Source organism: Magallana gigas, chromosome 9, assembly GCF_963853765.1.
Source record: "Magallana gigas chromosome 9, xbMagGiga1.1, whole genome shotgun sequence".
NCBI lineage: Eukaryota > Metazoa > Mollusca > Bivalvia > Ostreida > Ostreidae > Magallana > Magallana gigas.
Window position 1 is genome coordinate 30679224 of NC_088861.1, and position 25017 is coordinate 30704240.

Below are 25017 nucleotides of genomic sequence, written 5' to 3' on the forward strand. Positions count from 1 at the left end.
GAATATTTTTAATACATGTAATTGATCATAATGTGCATCAACAGTTTTATTCGCATATTTTGTAAAATGTTGGCGACATTGATATTTCATCCTTTGATTACTTGAAGTACCATCAGCTGATTGTATAACAAATTTTCTATAAGATTTCTCTCTTATTTGTTATAAACGTATATAATGAATTGTGGATCAAACAAAGTTTGTCAATTGAAATTTGTAAAAAAAACAAGTTTTTCAGCTGATTTTATTTACGAGTAAAATATATAACGTCAGGTGCTAGTGATTCAATTCACTCTTCTTTCAAAGTCGGAACGACATCCATAATTAAAACTGCCAACACTTCAAGAACATACACAAAATGTATATATATATCCCATCAATGAAGAGAAAACAATGTTTGAAAGTCACATACAGGTGGACACATGTTTTATTAAAAATCAATAAAATCATCGAATATCATTTTATCTCAAAATAGCTTGACAAAATTTATTTTCAACATATGACCCTTTATCAGGTGCATGAGCTTTCTTGCGAAGTAAAAAAAAAATACATTGTACATGTACATGTATTACATAGGGCATTAAGAATACCTACTGAGCATGACAAAATAATACATGTAATACTTGTTTTATAAAGAAAGTTTGTTTCTTCATGAAAGCAAAATATTCATGGGTAAATTTCCTCCAGAAAACATTCAAGGGTCTCTCATTTCACATTCTGATTTAATAATAAATCAAACTCCAATCCCCCTACCTTAAAAAAAATACATGAGTAGAACTGAAAATGAAAATGTCTGGTGTAAAAAAAAATCCCCCATGGATAGAATATGTCTTGAAGAACTGGTTTCTGTCAGTCAGAAACAATAACTAATGGAGCACTTTTTCCAGATATTAATTTGAGTCTATATTCCGGCTTGTTCCGTCACTTTATCGGTACGCACTTTAGACTGCTGGCTGTAACGTTCCCTAGCTTGGTCTTCATTACATTGCCCTGCCATTCTGCTATACTTTTCTCATTCACTCTCAAATCCACCTGCAATAGACGTTCAAACTTTAAAAATTACCTAGAATTTTTACATAATTTTTATACAAATATTTACATCTATCAAGTATGATTCCCTCTATTTCTTCCATAAACTAATAGTTAATTCATAGCTTTAGAGAAACACGCCCGTTTATGGATTGGTCGAAATCTACAGCGGCTGAAACTGACAGGAATGAAGTCGACACTCCCTGTTTATCAATTGGTGACGTAAGAAAAATCACGGTTTGCACGAAATAATCATGATGATGTCTGACTCTGTCTCAAAGGAGACAATTTGGCTGTTTCTTTTAGCTAATGTACTTATACAGCAATTTAGTGTATTTTACTTACTTTTTTAAATCAATTTATTAATTGGTTAAAAGATAAACTAAATATAAACAATCGAATGCTTTCTTTGATGATTCATGCGGGTGCTGAAGGTAAAGATCATTGCAAATTAATTCCCATAACTCGCATCTTTTTTCTGCAATGTCGCTACCTTCATGTCCCACATGAATCACCAAAAAACCCATTTTATAGTTTAAATAAATACTGAATGGTTTGACAGATGCACACAATAGACACCCTGCTTCCTCATTACTGGTATATTGTAACACACCTGTAGTTTCTCCCAGATTTTCTTCTTGGGTTTGAGTTCCTCCTCTGGTTTTCCCTGCTTATGTCCCTCAAACATCACTCTGTCCCCTGGAGTGCTACCTTGAGGGGGGTCTAGGGGTTCCACGGCCCGGGGGTCATCTCTACAATGCAGAGACAGAGAACTTTACTCTAAAGTTAAAGCTTATGCACATTACCGTAAACCACATGTGGTTGCACACTTAAGGTGAATTCATGTTAACAGCAAGGTTAGTTTTCTTTTCTCTAGTCTTCAAAGTGGTTAACATATTACAGTAAGTAATTATTCTATATCTTTAATTATACAAGTATCAAATCACTTTTTCTCCTTGCAACTATATACTATAAAAATTCATAATAACCGGAACTCAGGCACATGAAATAGCTCACACTGAGGCACACATGAAATGACTTACACTGACTGAGGCACACATGAAATGACTTACACTGACTGAGGCACACATGAAATGACTTACACTGACTGAGGCACACATGAAATAACTCACACTGACTGAGGCACACATGAAATGACTTACACTGACTGAGGCACACATGAAATGACTTACACTGACTGAGGCACACATGAAATGACTTACACTGACTGAGGCACACATGAAATAACTCACACTGACTGAGGCACACATGAAATGACTTACACTGACTGAGGCACACATGAAATGACTTACACTGAGGCACACATGAGCATGGCCTGTGACACCACACCCCTCATCTTGACAGCTTTCAGGTTACACAGGAACACCCCCATTCTGTTCTGTAGATCCTCCATGGGGTAGAGCCCCGCCAATCCACTGACCACGGTCCGCGGTTCACCCTCCCCCACGTCAACTGTCTCCACGTACAGTGACTCAGCGTCAGGGTGCTACAAAGAAATTAAAAGATTTAGTTAATATTCTTTATTAAGTACATAGGTCATTTTACTTTTAGTTGCTGTTGTAGAATACTTAGTATGTAAACTGGTAAAATCTTAAGGGATGGTTATGAAGCTCTTTAGGAATACGAAATACATGTATATCATGATGATGCAAATTTCTTATGCTTAAGTGTATGCAGTTCTTTGGAGTAATTGAACTGGATTGATGCATTTATTGTTGAGTTATCTGACCAGATTCTTTTTAAAAGCACATCACTGTACAAATTGATTATTTTAAAGAAAACTTCTTTAGCAGTTGCGTGTTAGAGAAATTCAAACTTTCATTAAAAATCTATATCTTTTAAATTAATGTATATAACTGCAAAACTTAAAATTGCTTTACTCCTGCTTGCAATTACAGAAAACACAATCAAAAACATGTTACCTTCAAAATCAAAAATATAAGTAATTGGCATGAACAATACACAACAGATGGCTACCAACAAGTCTTTCATGTTCCTGTAAACCAACTATTATTCGCAACGACTTCATTTCGCGATGTACCTCAAAATGAAGTGGTTTGCGGCGACTAATTTAGCAACCAAGTCTTTTCCACATCTTTTTTTTTTTTCGAACTCGAATTAAGGTTGGTTTACAGTATTTCCTCACCTTTTTGACGTCCAATATTTTGCCGACTCGTAGATCTAACAGAGAGGGAACCAGTTCATCGGAGCCGCCCGCTTCACCTCCCTGCTGACCGGGCTTCTCTAAAATAAGGATAAAGGTAGTATTAGAAACCAGTTTAGAAATCATATGATATCAGCAGTTTTAATAACAATTTTGTATCCCTAGATACTGCACTGATTAAATTATAGATATATTTGAACAGGGATAATATAATTCAGATTTTCTTCATTAAATTGATAATTTTCATGAACTTTTTCATTTTTCTAAGAGGACCAACCAATTCATGATCATTATGAAAAAGAGAAAAAATTCAATCTCTTTCTGTTGTTAAAATTTATTTGGAATTTTTAAACTTAAAAATATGTACTCTTTACATTGTACTTCACTATAAGCATGCGTTTTAAAATAAGTTATTTCCCTTACTTTTCTTCTCCACTGGATAAGCCTGGGCCACTAGTTTTTTGTTCTCTGCCGATTCAAACTCTTTCCTGATTGGTTCCAGCAGCTCATTTAAATATCTCTCCACGGAGGCCTTCAGATCCCCTGGATGTACCTCCTGTTATAAACAACAAAATTTAAAATCCTTATAATTTATCCATGTACATTGTATATACATGCATACATATTACAAAACATTATGCCACCCAGAAAAATCAGCATATGATATCACATGTGCGAAATTCACATTTTAAGGACAGACGACACGTTCCTCAATTTTATATAACTTTTTCCAGGAGTTTGTTGATGGTTTACTACTATTTTGACAAGCTTTCTTGCAAAAAATTAGGGTACCTTTAGTTACCAGGCATTTCTGCAAAATACTAGAGTATGCAATTTCCTATATAATCTTCTTGAAATTACACTTGAATTGCTGATATAAAAATAAATACATATACAGCACAGCAAAATTCACTATATTGGAACTCTATCTCGGCCGGGGCGGGGCTTTGAACTCACAACCTCTAGAACCTATCAGGCTTGGGGTAATGCTAAATGTAATGGTAATGCATTGCAATGCATTACATGTTTTCAAAGTAATGCTAATAATGTGTAATGCCACAAAATTAGCGTTATAAGTATCTACGGTATATTTAGTTTTTAATAACCGCAACGTTATTCCATAATTTGTTTTCTGTTATATATGCATGTACTTCTGTGTGTCTATTTCATACCTGACATTGAACCACGTCAAATGTCTATATATCAATTTACTTATGTAATATGTTCATATAATGCCACAAGATGATTAAATATTGAGCAAATAAAGAATGAATCTTGTATAAGTCATTGAATTTGAACCTGATGCTGAACATGAACCTGTAAATATGTTAAAGAGTGTTTTATATTTGAAACATTTGCAAAAACTCTTTATTAAGCTTTAAGTTTTAAAAACAAAGTAATGGTAACGATAATGCATGACTTAACTCAGTAATGATAATTTAATGCATTACTTCAAGAAAATCAAGTAATGGTAATCATTTATGATAATTTAGTGCCCAAATTCATGAAGTAATGGTTATGCAGTGCATTACTTTACAATGTAATTCACCACAAGCCTGGAACCTATACCGTAATACGCTTCTGGCAGTGAGCGGCCACGGTTCTAACCACTCGGCCATCTAGACAGGTAACCACATCCAATAAAATTGTAATCATTTTAAAAAATAATCATTAAATTAATATTTTTAATTGGAACTCTTTATTACAAGTAGAAACAAAAAAAAATTCTCGAGGAACGTGTCGTCTGACCTTAAATGTTGATATCAATTTAATGAAAATTTTGATGATTCTACACATCAATATAAAGTTGAACACAAATATCTTGAACACAAATATCTTGAATACAATGGATATCTATATTAGCAGTGATTTGTAAGTCCCAGCCACTTATTTTTAAAGTATTTTAACCTCAATATCTCTTATCTCAAATACTCCAATATCTTGAAGATTTTAAACAGTCCCATCAAGTTCAGATAACGAAGTTTAACTTTAGTTTTATAAGTGATAATTTTATTATACACATATCTATGTCTATCATGTCTGCAATAAAGATAATTTGTCAAAAAAAAGAAAAAAGTCTGGTATGTTTTAACTGTTACCTCTTTTGCAAATGCCTGCTCTAGTTCATCATAAGTTGCATACATGGAGTCGCCTCCAAACTCAGGCACTCTCTTTACAAGGAAACCTACAAGAAGTAATGGGATGAAATGGCTTTTTACAGAAAGACGCTAGAAACAACAAAGCAGACTATTTCATAAAATCTTTAAATACTTCTGTTGTTCTTTTACCTAATGTCTGGCTTGCAATTAAATAATGACATAATAAAAACACACTAGGTGATGAATATCTCTCTATTATGAACGTTAGGCATTTTCTTGAGTCTGCAACAAATTAACTGCTGAAAAAATACTCAGTAAATGTTAACACTTACAATGTTAAAGGGAAAGTTTTCAATACCATAAAAAGTGTTTTTTTGAAAAAGATAAGGTTCAAATTTGTTAAAAAAAATATTAGCTTGGTTTATTATTATTCCTATCTACTCTTCCTAACATTATTTTACATTTGTACATTAATTAATCTTTTAGTTTCGTACTTCATGGTTTGTGAGAAATAACACACATGCCTGCAGCTGGCAGTGCTTAAAAAACAAACTGCAAAATATTTATGACCCCCTTACCCTCTTTCCCTCGTAGTGGGAACAGCACGTGCTGACAGAAGGACAGGACGCCATTGTCTTTCACATTGCCAGGCTCACAGAAAGCCTTCTTCAGCTTCTTCTTCAGACCAAGGGGGAATCTAATAAATCAATCTTGGAATCCTCCACCGACGAACTCATTTTGTCTCCAGTCAAACCTGGAACTGTTTAAAAGAATTCAAAATAAACGTCATTCTAAAATATTTCAATTTGTATATTTTTTTTATAAAAAAAAATATCAAAGTCACCTACTGTAGATTTTTGAGTGTGGTGTTTACATGTAAATGACTGAATATATAAAGGGACTTCATCATTTTGAAAATAGGACATATTGTTGACATTTTGAAATATTAACGTTAAATGATGTTTAATATAAAAATATTAAGTTGACTTGTGCTTCCTAGTCTGTGAAAAAGATAAAACTGGTGTTCCAATATCCTTGTTCGTTAATTGGGATTACCATAGTATTTTTAATTTAACATGGAATATTTACCCATGGGGTTCATGAGGTGAATTCTCTTTGTATAACCCAAATGGGGGAGATACTAGAAAGAACAGAAGCAAAGAACATTTTAATATTCATGTATCAGTACAGTGCATCAAGAATTCTTAATTGGGAGTTCTTAACTTTTTTAGATTAATGTCATTTGCCAATAAAATTATAATTTGAGCAAGTTAAAATAAATTTCAAATGATGAAAGAAACATGAAATCTTAACAACAGTATTGGATATAAAATTTTAATATATAGATAATTCTTTGGAAAGTACCTTTTCAGCAAATGTGAAAATTTTTCTCTGATCGACACCACCAAACTGAGCATCCACTTTTAAATATTCTTCATCCAAAGCCTAGAACAAAGAACTAATAATCAGAAAAAGTTAGCTTGCAGATCACCAAATAGCATATCGGCACGTTATCTATCCCCCCCCCCCCAACTCTTAATTGATAAAGTAAAGTATTACTAAATAAAATATTTAAATTCATGTATAGACCAAATTGTTACTTTTCAACTTTTACAACTACATAAAAAATTACATCTTTATTTTAGCTTTAATAAATACACTCAGACTGTACATTTCAGTAAAAAACAGTGTTATGAAAATAGGTAATTCTAAATTCCAAAGTAAGGAGAACATATACATGTATGACCTAAAATACAGAATTTTACTTCACATTCATCATGTTCACATACCCATAAAATATTTATTTGTAAACAGATTTACCAAATTGATATGGATTTAAAAAATGCCCCCCTAACCTAACTAATAATATATATATAACCAAAGGAATCAAATTTTTATTATAGTACATGATTCCCACTCAACTGAAACTGAAATAAATATTTGCAGGTAAATGTAAACCACTATGGTCTGGGGAGATTCATATCAATTGAACAGTCATGTAGATCTGTACAAAGGGGCTGTACCTGAAGTGGTCAGTTAGGAAGAGTACCAGTGCATGTACCTGTATATTGTTACCGTACCTGGAGCCCTGGGTACAGGAGACCACTCAGCAGGGGATTCCCCACCTGCTTGACCACCTCGGCACCCGCTTTCTTGGCATCGTGTTCCGTAACCATTGACGACAGCCGGTAAACATCCAGAGTGTACTCTCTGCCAATCAGAAAAATTCACATTGCAAGTCCCGCCCACTTGTCTATCCATACAGTCTACACGTGCATAACAGTTCTGTTTCTACAGCTCAGAAATACTGATAATCATTACTGAGATATTCCATGCTGAAGTAAAGTACATTTGTACAATACATCACATAGACTTAAAGGTCAGAATCAACAATTCAGGTCAGATTCAGATTGAATCTGAAAAATTTTGAAGATGTGATTAATACTAAACAGAATTTCCAAATATAGTAGACATTTGCTGCTCAACATTATTAAATTGTTTAGTTTTATTGTTCATGACGTATATAAGAGATTTCACTGAGAATTGTTTATAACAAGAAACACAGTAAATCAGAAAACAGGTGTAAATGGCTGCTCTCACTTGCTGAGCTGGTAGTCTGATCCTTTGACAAACTTGAGTTTCTCCAGGGGGACTCCTATAGATTTGAGCATGGCTTTGATCGCTCTCTCGTAATACTGAACTCGCAAAGCCAGGAGGTCCCAGGGGGCCTTCATGTTGTCTAGATAAGCATGTAAATCCGCAAACAGAATGGTCACCTGATGGAAAAGATAAAGGTACCACATGAAGTTGGATATATTTATTGATTACAACAAATCAATGGGGATATACTATCCATGTTTAGATGTGTTGGTCACCATGACCGCTGAGTGTTAATATAAAGGCATTTATCTGAAAGAGATTTTAAAGGACAATTTTTACATTCTACCAAAATGGTGACTGAGAGATAAATCCAACAAAAAACCCTAAAAGATTTTAAAAAGTGAGCGATAAAACTTATCAATGTAGGCAGTGCAAAGGACATTACATGTATCATGCAAATTATGTAGTTCAGACAATACAAAAGACAAAATATAAGTTTTTGGAAAACACCAATTGTTACAATTGAGCTAGATTTCTATGGTAAAGGACCCGAGTTCAAACCCAAGAGAGGCAATATCTGTTTTTGTTAACATTCAATTAGCACCCCTTGGTTCCTTGAATGTACCTTGCATCCTGCCCTGAGGAAGTCGGCTATCTTGGACATGGGAACAAAGTAGGCCAAGTATGGCTTCCCGGTGGTGGCGGTCCCCCAGTACACTTTGACATCCTGTTCCTTCAGAATTGTCTTTAGTTTGTCCTCACCTATTATTTCCTACAATAGAAAAAATAAAATACATTAAAAAAGAGCACCAATAGAGATTTGGTAATGGTTTAAACTTTTTTTTTACAAGTTTTATTGACAAAGACAAAGACAGCAGAAAAAGATACAAATGATACAAGTACACATATCTCACAATGTAATAGCTTGTCTCTCAAAGAAAAAGAACATAATGTAGGCCTATATATTATGCATATAACTCTTTACAAATGTACCTGTATACTACTTAAAAAAGGAACTTAGTGAGAATAAGATAAAAGAAAAGTGTTTATGTGCGAGTTGGGGGGGGGGGGGGGTAGTACATTATATAACCTATTGAATCAGGTAAATATAGCTAGTATACCATAATAATATGTCACATATTTTTTGCCAGTGCCTTTCAAACTCTGATAATCTACAATTTTTAAGCAAAATATATTTCTCCACGGATATTCTGCTTTTCATTATATTATCGAGTGCACCAAAATTCAGCTTTGGAACTTCTTTATATCTACTTACAAATATGTATTGTTTTATTATTAGAATTAAACTTAAAACACTTCATTTTTATCAATTGTTGCAGTCAGTTTGCTATCAAAAGTGAACGTGTGGTTCATGTTGTGATTAACATGTTTATGTATTATTATTGCACTCATATCATCCCGATTGTTGTATGGTTTGTCCCTTTGACATTAACTATGGCTTTCTAGAATCCATTAAAAATGTTTATCCCCTTTGTTTATGCAAAATGTGAATGGAATTAGTTTAATACCATTTAAGCAAGGGTGTATGGGCATTGTATACTTGTATTATCCCAATGCACATGCAGCTGTATATGTTGGTGATGTTTGAAATTCAAGATTTTATGCAGTTTGGATGGGAGTCTTTAGGTTCAAGAATGATTATAGGAGCCAAATAGTTAAAATGATTGATTAACATTACATGTAATGTGATTTGCCTTTGTTATTGTGGTAAAATAAAGTCAACAGTAAAATTCTTCTAACAATTGACATGATGAATTTGTTTGCTTATTTTCTTAAGTTTTGAGATGATCATGACCTTATGATACAGGATTTCAATAGCTGATGTTTTACATTTCTATCAAGCAAATGTATAATCATCAGGGCAAGGCCAACTAATCACACACTAGGAACAGCTCTAAATAAAAATAGGGTACTTTACATAAAACCATTTTAACATGACGTTGGACTTAGGAGGACGTAACTATCTATTTTTTGCGTTAAAGCAAGTAAAAAATTACACTTGTTTCAAGCAAAATATGCACCGATTGCATAGTCCTAACTCAAAAGCCAGGCAGATCTTGTTGATTTCAAAGAGCCATGGATGAGTGGCAGCAATGAAATAGACAGGCCTATTTCAAATTGCTGTTTGACACAGCTACCCAGTTACAAACATAGTTTGTGTACTTTGAAAAAATTATTTTTAAAAAATGATTTCTTAGAATGGTTGGCATGGTAACCACTTTTTGCAGATATCAACCCAAATAATGATACATTTTCATTTTTAAATTTAAATAAATGTAAATGTTTTGCTCCCAAAAGATAAAATAAACAATAAAGTCACCTATGATAGAATTTCTGTATTTGTATCTGAGAAAATTCGGAATTTTTGGTCATTTTTATTCTGACATATCCCTTGTATACTAAAATACACACTTTTAAAATCTATATGATATGAAAGGTAAAAGTATAATTTTTAAGAACATGCAAGTCTTTTTGAAAACCTACCTTGGAATATCTAGATATATCTAACTGAAATTGTTGTAAAATTGGGTATTTTCTTCATTTTGAAAAACCACGAAATTCGACATTTTAAAACTTCAATTTGCTCTTTATACTCGAGGTAATGAAATAATATCTTAACTATTCTTAGTTTTGGGGTATTTTTAAACCATTAAAATTCAATTTAAAAGATAAACACAACTTGTATTAAAATTAAATATGGGTATTAAAAATGCTATGAATTACTGCTTTCAATTTAATTTAAAATTGTTGTATTTAGTATTGGTCAAAAGATATCTATTAAATTCAAATGTTTTACCTTAACTATTGTATATTGTACATTGCAAGATGAATATTATTGAATTAGTATAAATATAAAAGTTTATCATTAAAATGTTTATTAAGAATTATCAATGTTGGATTTATATTAATGTAAAGAAAATTTATTTGTGTGTTTTTTTTACATTACCGATTAATATTGAAATATAAGAAACGTCTCATTTTATCTTAGTTATATAAATGCATTTAGGGTCCTATTAACCAACGATTTTAGGCCAACTAAAATGTTGAAGACGTCGCTCAAATCCCTGACTAGAGATCAAAGTAAAAATATATCTACATTTATTTAGCTTTAATTACGACCATACAATTAATTGAAAAACATGTACCTAAAATAACTTTATTTATTGATATTGTAGTAGATGTGTTTTTAATTAAAAGTTATAAATAAAATATAAATGTAAATAAATAAAAAGTTTATCAAATGAAAATAAAATAAATTCTAATTCTTTCTTCTACTAACAAGGTATTCAGTTAGAGCCTTCCACCCCTTTAGATCCACACACACACTCAAACATTTTACATTCATTGGTTGATACTGAAAATTCTCGGGTTTTATTGGTCAAGAGTTTTCATTGTCTTGTGAACTGTATTCAGGCAGAACACTCTCAGAATTTAAACAGAGAAGTTTATTTTGTCATTCCTTTTATTCTGAAGACTTGAAGACATCCAGACAATGTAAGTTTCTATTTTAACCATTTACTAATATTATAGAAAATTGGAGTTTATATTATGAAATATCAGGATTAAGAATTTAGAAGAAATTACTTTGTAAATATTGTATATATCAGATGTTGTATTTTTTCATTGTGTCAGATGTAGATAAATCTGATGGACAAGCATTTGTAATACAGCTTAATATATAATAGTAAATATTTCTAAGGAAATATTAAAGTGTTTTATATTGTGAATAGGAAATATATGTAAGGAACATGTATTTAGATATATATTTAATATTCAGATCAATTAACATCAGTTATTGAAGATATTGAACGGTTTGGAACCGGACTCAATTCCATAAATTGGTATGCTTTATAATTGTGTATTTTAATATTCTACTGTAAAAGAAAGACAACTTTTGTATGTTAAAATTGATAAGAGTTATTTCCCTTAATTGTGTCTTTCTGATCTTGGACTGAATATATGTATGTGGGAAATATGTATATTTCAATGGAAATGTATTTTTAAAGATAATTCTATTGTAATAATATATTAATGTATTTTATGACTTGATATTATACAATTATGTTATATTTATTTTATCATAATATATTACAGAGTATAAAAATATATAACACCATTAAAGAAATTTGGAGAAAGGATTGTCTTATTATTGCTGGAAAATCCCGTTACAAAAATGGCGCCCAACGTAAAGAACCCGGGAAACAGCTCCTCTACGACATATCCGGAAATATCCGAAGCCAGAGTTTGGCTTACACATCCGGTAAAGCACTTCAGTGACACTGATCAGTGAGTAACCAACTCGAATTTGTTTATACTTTTGTGCACAAACTACCGTTAGCGACCACAGGCCTTCTATATTCTTTGGATAAACAACGTTGGATGTATAGTAAACTTTATTTACTTCAACTGTATTTATTTATCATTTGTTTAAGATAGTAACGTACGTACGGAAAAACAATTGAAGTTGAAAACAGATTGTAAATATCGATCAGCTGATCCATTATTTTTTGCTTTGGTATCATTTATCAATTATCTTGTTTAGTTAGTGTTAGTAGTATCAAAAAAAGTATCATATTTATTTATGTTTCTAATTAACTAATATTTAATTACTTTCACTGACTTTACAGACTTTGACTTACGAGACTTGGTTTAGTTGTACAGTCTGGGTTTGAGGAAATTCAAGTTAAATTAGTTTGGTGTTTGATTTGATTTCTAGTCGTTCCGGCCTTTCCCTCGTTCGGTCCTTGATAAATTCGGACCCTAGTAGGTTCGGCCCCAAGTAGTTTGACCCTTAGTCGTTTCGGCCTGAGTTTAATTATTTGTGTATTAATAAGTGTTTGAATACTTATTACTCTTAGACATTCTTATTTGTATTTAGAGTGTATTAATAAGTCGCTGAAATACTCTTAGACATTCTTAGCCAATTTTTGGAACTCTATTTAGTGTTTGAATATTTATTTATTATTCTTAGACATTCTTAGCCTATTTTCGGAATTTTCATAAATAAAAAATTATAGCAGGTTAAATAATTATGATGTAGACAACTCTCTAAACCCAGGTAAATAATCAAAAGAGAATTAAGTTAATCAAAAACTTTTTTATTTGAATTATGACACTGACGCCAATTATCGTCTCATCATTTACACACGTTTTACCGGTAACGAATATTTGCCAGTATCGAATAATTTTTAGAAAAATCATTGGTGAAAAACGCAGTTAAGATTTTTTAAAATAATCCAAGCTATTTAATTATAATACAGAAATAAATATTCTATCGGTGTGTGGAGTTGTTTGACATTTGCATGATTATTTACCGTATTATTTACAAATTAAAAAGGTGACCCAGATATGAACTGCCGGAAATGCAAGCCAGAAAAAACGAAAGTGTGAAAACAATTAAACCTAACTATGAGAATAAGTTTGTTATTGAACCCTTTTTAGTGGATAATTAGTAATTGTAATCCATTAAATGATATTATGCATCATATCAAAAAATAATTGAAATTTGAATGAAATTACGACTTCAGATAGAACCATGAGTAGTTTTCCTAGTATCGGTTCATTTCGACAGAAGTATTATTTGGCTGGATATATTGATAGATATACGGGAAAAACAAAGGCAAATGGCAACTACTTATCATTAATTACTATTATAAAGTGTTTTCATGAAAATTCAATTTCATAAAGTAACGCAAAATGAAAACTGTTCAAGTCCAATTTCAATTTGACGGGAAAACGGTACGATAAAAATAACGATCATGTTATTTGTTTAAATTACATATTTCCACACTTATTTTTCCTTCTTCATTAATAAGTCTATTGACATGTACCTCTAGTGCAATTTTGAAATTAATCCGCCCCAAAATTTTCGGTCAGAAGTGATAGAGGGCGCTTGATTCGATACTATAGTCTGTCCCAAGATATTAATGCTGCATATTTGAACGATTTTTAATAAAAATACACATACCTGTGACTGAAGTGCAATTAAAATCGATGAAAGGGAAAATTCCCAAGATAACTTCATTCCCACATTATCATTTTTCTCTCGTAAAAATTCACAGGAACGAAAACAGATTTCCTACGGAGATTTATAATGGGGAATGTTGACATCTTTTCTCCATTCGGAAATACTCGGGACACCTCGCGCAATTTTTCAACGTTATCATCCGGGCGTCTTCATCTCCTTGGCAATGGAAAAACCTCGTAGACTTTTTATTTTTAGCCGTGTACTGATACCCGACAAGCTAGAGGGGGCGTTTCAAAGGGGAAATCTTCGGATTTTTTCATACTATTGAATGAACATCGTCTGAACCAAGAGGTATTTATAAATATTGAATAATTTAAGAAAATATGCGGCAAAAATATCTTGGGACAGACTATAGAAAACGTATTCGAAACTACATTGTAGGAAAATGGAGGGGGTGTTGAAATTACTATCTCCGAAATATTTTCGAACTCTGTTGACTCTGATCTGCCTTATTATAATCTCATCATTAAATTTGTACCCTTTGGTAAATGGTCGATTAATTACCTTAATTGACGGAAACTTTGATGTCGAAGATAGGGGACACACACCATTTCCAAAAACATCAACACAGAAATTACTGTGACAAACACATTTATTAAAACAACAGTAATTAATAAGTCAGGCCGAAACGACTAGGTATCTAAGGCCGAATCTCGCTAGGGCCGAATCTTGCTAGGGCCAAACATATTTAGGGCCGAGCGTAGAAAAGGCCGAAACGACTTGCTACCTTTGAGATTTACATTGGTTTATCATTTAGTGGTACATCAAGTGAACATTTAGTGTTTATATATTATTTAAGCACTCAATACAGCAAAAAAAAAACCAAGTACACAGTGTCTGGTCAAACCTTTGTCTGTCTGAGGTGTCCCAATTAGTATATTGTGTATTACTAACAGAGATTTTTCTTAAATACTAGAAACAACCTTAAAAAAAAATATTCTATAAATTAACAATCAAATACTTTCAATTAAAGCGGTATTGAACAACGCGTCGGTTTCATTGCACAGTGCTACGCGACAATTTTCGTGTTGTGTTATTTGTATATTGTCTTATGCTTGTGTTGAGTGAGTTGACAAACTATCTATTTCATGATTTTGTGTTTGATATTATTTGTCATCATGGCTCAGAGTGAATTAGATGACTTGGCACAAACACTAGAGGCATTAGATGTTAAGCCTGATAGTGGTAATCCAGAAGAATTTAAAAAGTGGGTTTTGACATATGCAGAGTCATTGAATAGAGAGTCACACAGGGAGTCTAGAGACCCTAATACTGGACAAATGGTACAAAACCCAGTCCAATCCAATCCCCCTGTCAATCCCTCAGTCCCATCCCATGGCCCATCCCCACCCAATCCTGGTCTATCTACTCATGATTCTACTCACAATTCTCCAACCCCTATTCCCCTTAGTGGTGTTCCAAAACTTGTATTGTTTTCAGGTGATAGAAAGGGTGAGATTTTGTTTGATCAGTGGAGATATGAAGTAGAATGCCTCCAAACGGATGGTTATTCAGAGAATGTTATCTGTTTAGCTATTCGTAGGTCTTTAAGAGGTCCAGCAGGGAGAGTTTTAATGAGACTTGGACCAACTGCAACTGTAGATGAAATCATGTATAAATTAGACAGCATCTATGGTACAGTGGAGGAGAAAGAGACATTAATGGCAAATTGTTATAGTGCAAGACAACAGGAAAGTGAAGACATTTCAGCATGGGGATGTAGTTTAGAGGATCTAGAGGATTTATTGAGTAAGGCAATAATACAAGGATTGGTAAATCCAGATGATGAAAATGACATGCTTAGGAATATGTTTTGGAGTGGAATGAAATCTAGTCTAAAATATATTGCAGGTCATCTGTATGACAAATACACAGATTTTGATGGATTGAGACGAGCAATGAGAATATTAGAGGAAGATAAGGAGAAAAGAAAATCAGATTCTGATAAACCAGTTCCTGCCAAAAGAACCACAGTAGAAAAGGACAAGGAGGAAACTGAGGAACTGAGGACAATTGTAAACAGATTATCCACTGAATTAGAGGAAATGAGGAAAGAAAGAGAATATGGTCAATATAGAGGAAGAACAATGACAAGAGGACACTACAGTCAGAGATACAGAGCCCCAACTAGATTCCGAGGACAATCAAGCAGTTATAGATTCCAAGCACCTCAAAGTACTGGTTTCTATAATTCCAATTCACAGGGTACAAGATTCCATGATCCTAGCCAAACAGCAACTGATGATGTTGTATGTTGGAGATGCGGACAGAAAGGTCACTTGCAGATAGGCTGTAGAGTTAGAGTTGATCATCTGAGAGGAAATTTAAACGGACGTCGACCGTCGGCGAGAGGCAGACGACAGGTCGAAGAATACAGAGCCTCAAATATCAACCAAAACTAATTGGCGAATCAGCAGAAACAGAAGTGATGATTTCAGAAATAAAGGCCAAAGCCCTAAATGATACAGGATCTACTATTTCCACAATATCAGAATCATTCTATGACAACTATCTTCAGGACAAATCAATTCAGCCAATCAAGGATTTCATTAACATAGAATGCGCAGATGGAAATTCACTCACTTATTTGGGTTACATTGAAACAGATATTAAACCAGTTGGAATACCAAACTGTGAAGCTTTACCATGTTTGTTCCTGATAGTACCAGACTCAAACTATAGCAGAACAGTTCCAATACTATTGGGGACAAATATTATCAACCTGTTTCTCAGTAATGCACATCAACAGAATGGAGAGAAATTTTTACAACAAACAGCATTACAAACACCATGGTTTCTAGCTTTTAGGAGTTTGCAGCTTAGGGAGAAAGAACTCATAAAACAGAATTGTAAAATCAGCAGAACAGAGAAAAATTATTATTCCTCCAAATAGTCAAGTAGTAATCAGAGGATATGCAGACAGAGAAATTCCGTATCAATCAACATGTGCACTTCTACAATCAACTAAGTTCTCAAGAATTCCTAGTGATTTGGACATTGAACCATCTGTTGTCATGTTTCGATACAAAGACAAACAGGAAATACCTGTGAACATCAGCAATTTAACAACAAGAACAGTTATAGTCAATCCAACGGAAATACTTTGTGAGCTTCATCCAGTGTCAATTATTGATACTCCTCATACATGTAGCATACAACCAGAAGAGATTGCACACTTGTAAGATGTCAAAATTCCTTATGATGAATTAGATTTTGTACAACAACAAAAAGTCATGACCTTATTGAAAGGGTATCAGGATATATTTTCCAAAGGAGAAACAGATATTGGATTTAATGACTTGGTGAAACACAGAATTGAATTAATAGATGAAACACCATTTAAACAGAGAACTAGAAGAATTCCTGAAGAAATCAGAAATCATTTACAGATGTTATTAGATGCAAACATTATAAGGAGGTCGAGTTCACCATTTTCAAGCAACGTGGTCATAGTGAGGAAAAAGGACAACAAGCTAAGAATGTGCATAGATTATAGACAACTAAATCAAAGAACAAAGAAGGATGCATATGCCTTATCACGTATAGAAGAGATTCTCAACGCATTATCTGGCAACAAATATTTCTCCATACTAGACATGAAATCAGGTTATCACCAAGTTGAATTGTTAGAAGAACATAAGGAGCGTACAGCGTTTACTGTTGGCCCTTTAGGCTTTTACGAGTTTAACAGACTTCCTTTTGGATTATCAAACAGTCCTGCAACCTATCAAAGATTGATGGAGAGTTGTCCAGGAGACTTACATTTCAATATTTGCTTCATATTTCTAGATGATTTGATCATATTTTCCAAATCTTATGATGAACATATGCATAGATTGCAACTTGTGTTTGACAAACTAAGAGAATCAGGACTGAAATTGTCTCCAAAGAAATGCAACTTATTCATGAAAAAGGTTAAGTATGTAGGTCATATTGTTTCGGAAGCGGGTATTGAGACAGACCCGGATAAGGTGCAGAAAGTTATAGATTGGTCTACACCTACTACACCAGAAGAAATCAGAAAATTTGTTGGATTCATTGGGTATTACAGGAGATTTATCCCTAATTTCAGCAAAATATCCAAGCCACTTACAGAAATGATGCCCAAAGTGAGCAGCACTAAAGATAAGAAAAACAAACAGAAAAAAAAAGAATTCAGATGGGATAAAGAGCAACAAGACGCCTTTGAAAACTTAAAGAAACTTCTAACTACACCACCTATTCTATGATTTGCAGACTACGAGCTACCTTTTGAACTGCATACAGATGCTAGTAAGCTAGGACTAGGAGCAGTATTGTACCAAGAACAGCATGGATACAAAAGAGTCATCAGTTATGCAAGCCGCACGTTAAGTCCAACTGAAAAAAATTATCCAGCTCACAAGTTAGAATATTTCTAGCGTTAAAGTGGGCAATTACTGAAAAATTTAATGATTATCTGTATGGACATAAATTTACAGTTTTAACTGACAATAACCCACTAACATATGTTTTGACAACAGCACGACTTGACGCTGCAGGACATAGATGGCTGGCCGCATTATCTGCTTATGATTTCAATATTATTTACAGGCCAGGAAAGCAGAATCAGGACGCGGATAGTTTATCAAGAATACCTGATATTAATAATGATTTTCAATCTATTTGTAGGGATTCCTTTCAAGCTGTATGCCAAGCAGTACATGCAGAATCATTGATCACATCTTTATCCTTAGATTCCAGAATCATAGACCAGAATTTACCCGACCTGAAAATCATCAATCAAGAAATTGATTGGCAACAAGAACAGAGTGCAGATCCAACTCTAAAAACATGGATTCATTATGTAAAATGCAAACAAAAACCTAGACTTGAAGATTTAGCATTTGGGTATGACTCACTAACATTAGTTAAAAATTTCAGTAAACTTCATTCAGTTAAGAATGTTCTTTACAGGGAAGCAACAATTTCAGAAAAAGTGATTAACCAATTAGTCATTCCAAGGAAATATAAGGACAAAGTTTTAACAGAACTTCATGAAAAATTTGGTCATCCTGGACGAGAAAGAACGGCATCTCTGATCAAAGATAGATTCTACTGGGTAGGAATGAACCAAGATATTGACAATTGGATCAAAAACTGTAATCGATGTGTTCACAGAAAATCAACCAATCAGAAAGCTCCATTAGTCAACATTACTTCAATTTATCCATTAGAGTTAGTTTGTATAGATTTCTTGACATTGGAAAAGAGCAAGGGAGGTTACCAGCATGTCTTAGTTATGACAGATCATTATACTCGGTTTGCTCAAGCTATCCCTACTAAAAACATGACAGCAAAAACTACTGCGGAAGCATTATTCAACAATTTTATCAATTATTATGGAATTCCAACAAGAATACATTCGGAACAGGGAGCCAATTTTGAGAGCCAAATTATCAAAGAGCTATGTCTTATTACAGGAATGAGAAAATCTAGGACAACATCATATCACGCAATGGGAAACGGGCAATGCGAAAGATACAATAGAACTTTATTAAACATGTTAGGTACATTAAAACCAGAACAGAAGCAGAATTGGAAATTGCATATCAATCCTCTCGTTCATGCTTATAATTGTACTAGAAATGAATCAACGGGTGTATCACCTTACTTCCTAATGTTTGGGAGAAACCCAAGATTGGCTATTGATGAAGAATTTGGTTTACAAAAGACAGAGTGGAAATCAACATCAAAATACATCAACAACCTGAAAGAGAACATGAAGTCAGCTTATGAGTTAGTGACAAGAAACATGAAGAAATCACAAGAGAAACAGAAAGAAGGGTATGATCAGAGAGTTAGAGGAGCAGAAATAAGAGCAGGTGGTAGAGTATTGGTCAAGATTGTATCATTTGACGGGAAACATAAAATCTCAGATAAATGGGAAGAAGAACCATATTTAGTACTAGACCAACCAGATCCATCAATCCCAGTATTCCAAATCCAAAAAGAAACATCTAAAGGAAAGATCAGAACTTTACACAGAAATTTACTTCTCCCAATAGGACACCTAGAATCAAACAAAACTGTAGAAGAATTAGACACAGAGATTCTAAAACTCAAACCTAAGCCTAAACCGAGGACTAGGAATAGAGTTAGGAATATCAGAGATACTCAGAACGACACACTCAAGAGTATTGATTCAGAAGAAGAAAGTAGCTCCGATGATGATATAGAAATGGTACCATTACAAAGAGTTCCGACACGATACATCACACATGATGTGTTAGAGAAGGAAGATGTAGATGTACACAGATATAATGAGAATATGGAGATAATACAGCATCATGATGCAGATGACAGAGCAGAGAGAGTAGATGACATAGCAGAGAGAGTAGATGACAGAGCAGAGAGAGCAGAGGAACTGGCACAAATTCCTCAACAGCAGCAACAACCACAGGATGCTGCGCCAGAGAGAGAGAATAGTATTATAGAGGAAGAAGAAGAAAGACCATTACCAAGGAGAAGTACAAGGGAGAAGAGAAAGCCGAATTGGATGAAGGAATATGTGCTAACACAGCAACATACAAGTACACAAGACTGGGTGAAAAAGTGTGAATTTCTTCACAATTTGAAAGAATGTCAGGAGATGAAAAAGTATGAGAGTGAAATTGTAAAAACAATGCTTGATGTTTTAAAGAATACTTAACTTGTTTTTATTGACTTATATTTCAGTTGATGTTGCAGTCGTAGAATGCAGATTAACCGTACCTGTATATATGTGTGTAAGTTCCCATTAGTTAAATGACAGGGGCGTCATTTTCTAATTGGGGGGAGTTTGTAGTAGATGTGTTTTTAATTAAAAGTTATAAATAAAAATAAAATATAAATGTAAATAAATAAAAAGTTTATGAAATGAAAATAAAATAAATTCTAATTCTTTCTTCTTCTAACAAGGTATTCAGTTAGAGCCTTCCACCCCTTTAGATCCACACACACACTCAAACATTTTACATTCATTGGTTGATACTGAAAATTCTCGGGTTTTATTGGTCAAAAGTTTTCATTGTCTTGTGAACAATATTCAGGCAGAACACTCTCAGAATTTAAACAGAGAAGTTTATTTTGTCATTCCTTTTATTCTGAAGACTTGAAGACATCCAGACAATGTAAGTTTTTATTTTAACCATTTACTAATATTATAGAAAATTGGAGTTTATATTATGAAATATCAGGATTAAGAATTTAGAAGAAATTACTTTGTAAATATTGTATATATCAGATGTAGATAAATCTGATAAGTAAAGTTGTATTTTTTCATTGTGCCAGATGTAGATAAATCTGATGGACAAGCATTTGTAATACAGCTTAATATATAATAGTAAATATTTCTAAGGAAATATTAAAGTGTTTTATATTGTGAATAGGAAATATATGTAAGGAACATGTATTTAGATATATATTTAATATTCAGATCAATTAACATCAGTTATTGAAGATATTGAACGGTTTGGAACCGGACTCAATTCCATAAATTGGTATGCTTTATAATTGTGTATTTTAATATTCTACTGTAAAAGAAAGACAACTTTTGTATGTTAAAATTGATAAGAGTTATTTCCCTTAATTGTGTCTTTCTGATCTTGAACTGAATATATGTATGTGGGAAATATGTATATTTCAATGGAAATGTATTTTTAAAGATAATTCTATTGTAATAATATATTAATGTATTTTATGACTTGATATTATACAATTATGTTATATTTATTTTATCATAATATATTACAGAGTATAAAAATATATAACACCATTAAAGAAATTTGGAGAAAGGATTGTCTTATTATTGCTGGGAAATCCCGTTACAATATTTTTATCTTATTCTGTCCTTATGAATACTTTTTTGAGCAATAAACGTGACAATTTTACTTATTAAATTAATTGTTTTAAATTCGACTTTCCGAAGAAAAACACAAAAATGTTAACATTGTTTCCCGCTTGGTGTAGGTCGATTCTGAAATACTGCCGCGTTATTTCCGAGATCGCTATACTTAGACTGACTGTGATACTGGTGCAGAGATACTGATCTTCTTGAAATCCGAAGTTTTTTTTCCCTGACAGACATGCTATAAAGTATTCATGTATATATTTATAGGAAGAATGGTCACGATTTGAGTTAAAATTGACATGTTTTTATTTCAATTTTAAATGATTATCAAATGATTATCCTCTGATTCTAAAGCTCAATCCAAATTTAAACACCAGCTGTTTTGTTTCAATTAAACTACAGAACACTGTTTCCATAGTAACAGCTTCTTGGACTTGATTAACAAATCTAGGGTAATATCAAATATATATGCTTCAAAAGGTGAATAAATGATAGAAAATTCGAGTGTTTTTATTCCTCTAAAATAATTATTTAGGCAAGTTAAAATATATTTCGTACAATGTATTTTAGGGCATATCATTCAATTAAATGATTATGAGTCCAATTTCATTAGTAAAAAATTGCCATATATTTATATCGTTTCTTAAAAGGCGAGGTATTAATATGAAATTTAGTTGTGTTTGTTTTCCTCCTTTTATTAGAGAAAAAACAACACATTAATTGCCTGATTTTCCCCCTCTTGTGAAAAAAAAAAATGAGGTCTCTTGAATTTTTGTTTTGAGTTTTTTTTAAAGGGGGGGACGAATTATCCCGGGTTTGATTTTAAACAAGTTTGTAACTTTGATGCACACAGACTCTCGTTCTTTCGTGGATTGTTATGTTTTTTGTTTTGATACTTCATTGTTTAGAAAGTATTGTTTTAAAGGATGAATGAAATTAATGAAATTAACGAATTCTTGAAATGAAATATGAATATGATGTGATCATCATGGATTGAGATATCTGTTTGCTCTGTCAGGTTGGGGGATATGTATGTGGTGTGATGTGTAGAGAACAGGACGGTGGAAATGAAATTTGTATAACAATATATCCTAATCAAAGCTCTGTTACTAATACTTTAATATCTTAGGCAAGTTTTTCTGCTGTTGACTTGATTGAATTCACTTGTTTAACATTTGTTATTGGTCGTGCGTATTATGAACCCCCCCCCCCATTTTATTTTAATTTTTGTTATACAACAGGTGGCCCAGGTATGGTTCCTGTCTCCGCCTACAAGACGGTACAAGCTATTGAGGACTTCGACAGAGAAGAACTCCCACTGACAGTTGCCAACTGGTAAGAATTCTCAGGAAGAATGAAAGATACATACACTAAGAAAACCTTTTTTATGTTTAGCTTTATTATTCAAGAAATAAACTTCTCCTAGACATGAACTTAGTTGGTCACGTGATCAAAATGTCTGAGAAGTCAAAACTTAATGGTCATGTGATTAAATCTAATGAAGACCTAGAGGCTTTTCAAAAGATTTGACGAAGTACCAAGTTCATATCCCAGTATATATTTGAGAAAGGCAAATTGTTCAGAATTATTTACACAGCAGTTTTAACCGTACTTTATTGTACACAAAAATCTAACTTTCAAACGATTTTAAGCTCCTTCGGGTATCATTGTTAAAAATCATTTATATAATTACATGTTTATGCATATTGTATTTATTTATTTTTAATATTTGCATTTTAATGTATATAAAAGTTTACTAGATGCATCACTAAGAATACGTGTAGTACATGTTTTGTATCTATGTATAACATAGTAAACATGGATGATTTGATTGAAGAATTTGATTTGCTAGTGGATTGTTGACTGTGAATGAACTATTTTAATTCATCTATATTTACTTTCCAGATATTCATGACCAGATGTTAAGATGTGGCTCCTATATGCTAGACACCCTCACGGAGAATATTCAACCAATTATGATCTACATTCATGCCTACGCTGACTGAGTGGCGGGGCCTGAGCTTTTGCAGATCCCACAATTAGCCCCATCCACATCGAAATGTGTGCCATAAAAACCCCAGCAGTTAATGGAGATTGGTGTCAAAATTCGAATGAATGAAAAATTCTTTGCTATGAGAAAGTAATTTGAGTACCATTTGTATATTAGTGCTCAAAATAGCATTCAAATTTGAGGAAAATATTCAATCTTATCTTGAAAGAATGACTGTTACTGATTATTATTTCCATTACGGTTGATCCATATTTTTGTCACAAATTTGTAAATATGGGTTTAATATGTAACATTTTTATTTGTGTCAATCATTTTTACGATTTTGATAAATTCTAATAGAAAACAATACAGAATATAATTTCAGCACAACGTATTTTTTACAAATTGCATGTGATCGTGTGTAATTCCACAAAAATGTCCGTCATGAAAATTAACAAATGTACAGTATTTGGAAATAGTATTAAGTGTAAATACATATGCACCATGATTTGCCAACTTTTAAATTCCTGTCATGAGGTAACGATTGTGACTTTTCATTGCTATATTCTAATTCACCCATTGAAACGTACAAAATATATTTATAAACTAAAACTCAAAGCACCGATATAAAGGAACAGCTCGCCAAAGCGAGTGCAACAGTTTTTATCATATCATATACAGTTACACTCAACACTTTGTTTTCAAAAATTTAACATACTACAATATAAAAGTATTGCAATCAATATCTCCAGTACAACAAACAGGGTGAATTGGAAGGGGTCTGTTGCATGATATGCAGCGAAATCTCGAATAACTTCTACTACTTTGAGCAAGAATCGAAGGAAACTTTCGATATGCCTGAGTAACTTATACAAGCAATCGGAGATTGGATATAGATATAAAAAACAACATTCAAACACGCGTAACTTGTACTGTTTATATTTTTATAAATCTTTTACTTAGGGGAAGAGTTTTGGAACCAGAAGGAACAGTGAAAATATAGTTCCGACCGAATAAACTGAAAAAAAAACAATGCAGTGTATCTGTATCCAGATAGTGGAGAAACTGACCAGTCCCCAGCTGAATCCAGATAAAAAATCTGAATACAAGAACATATTACCATCCGCCAAGAGAAATTACTTCTCATATACCAACAGGTGGCTATTCAGTTCGCAGATCTCCTTGACACCCCAGGCCAAATGCTGGAGATGGGCGTTA

General features: G+C 32.9%; 3 protein-coding genes and 1 long non-coding RNA gene across 6 annotated transcripts in view; 2 read left to right on the plus strand and 2 right to left on the minus strand.

The window, feature by feature from the left end:
* The window catches only part of LOC117691445 (transient receptor potential cation channel subfamily V member 1-like), a 65933-nt gene that overhangs the window by 25236 nt on the left and 15680 nt on the right, over positions 1-25017 (minus strand). The window lies entirely within an intron of this gene.
* LOC117691427 (acetyl-CoA carboxylase-like) overlaps positions 1-25017 on the plus strand; it is a 135658-nt gene that overhangs the window by 14062 nt on the left and 96579 nt on the right. The window lies entirely within an intron of this gene.
* On the minus strand, positions 407-8687 carry LOC136271503 (tyrosine--tRNA ligase, cytoplasmic-like). Its single transcript, XM_066071629.1, is given in 13 exon segments — positions 407-1029; positions 1640-1778; positions 2340-2533; positions 3194-3291; positions 3635-3767; positions 5311-5396; positions 5889-5999; positions 6002-6070; positions 6400-6451; positions 6676-6756; positions 7392-7521; positions 7912-8087; positions 8537-8687. Coding segments are annotated over 13 exon segments (1419 nt in total). The 5' UTR covers positions 8576-8687; the 3' UTR covers positions 407-918.
* LOC136271352 (uncharacterized) lies at positions 11145-12453 on the plus strand. The gene is made up of 3 exons (XR_010709287.1): positions 11145-11427; positions 11711-11774; positions 12028-12453. It is a non-coding gene; the product is annotated as an uncharacterized lncRNA (long non-coding RNA).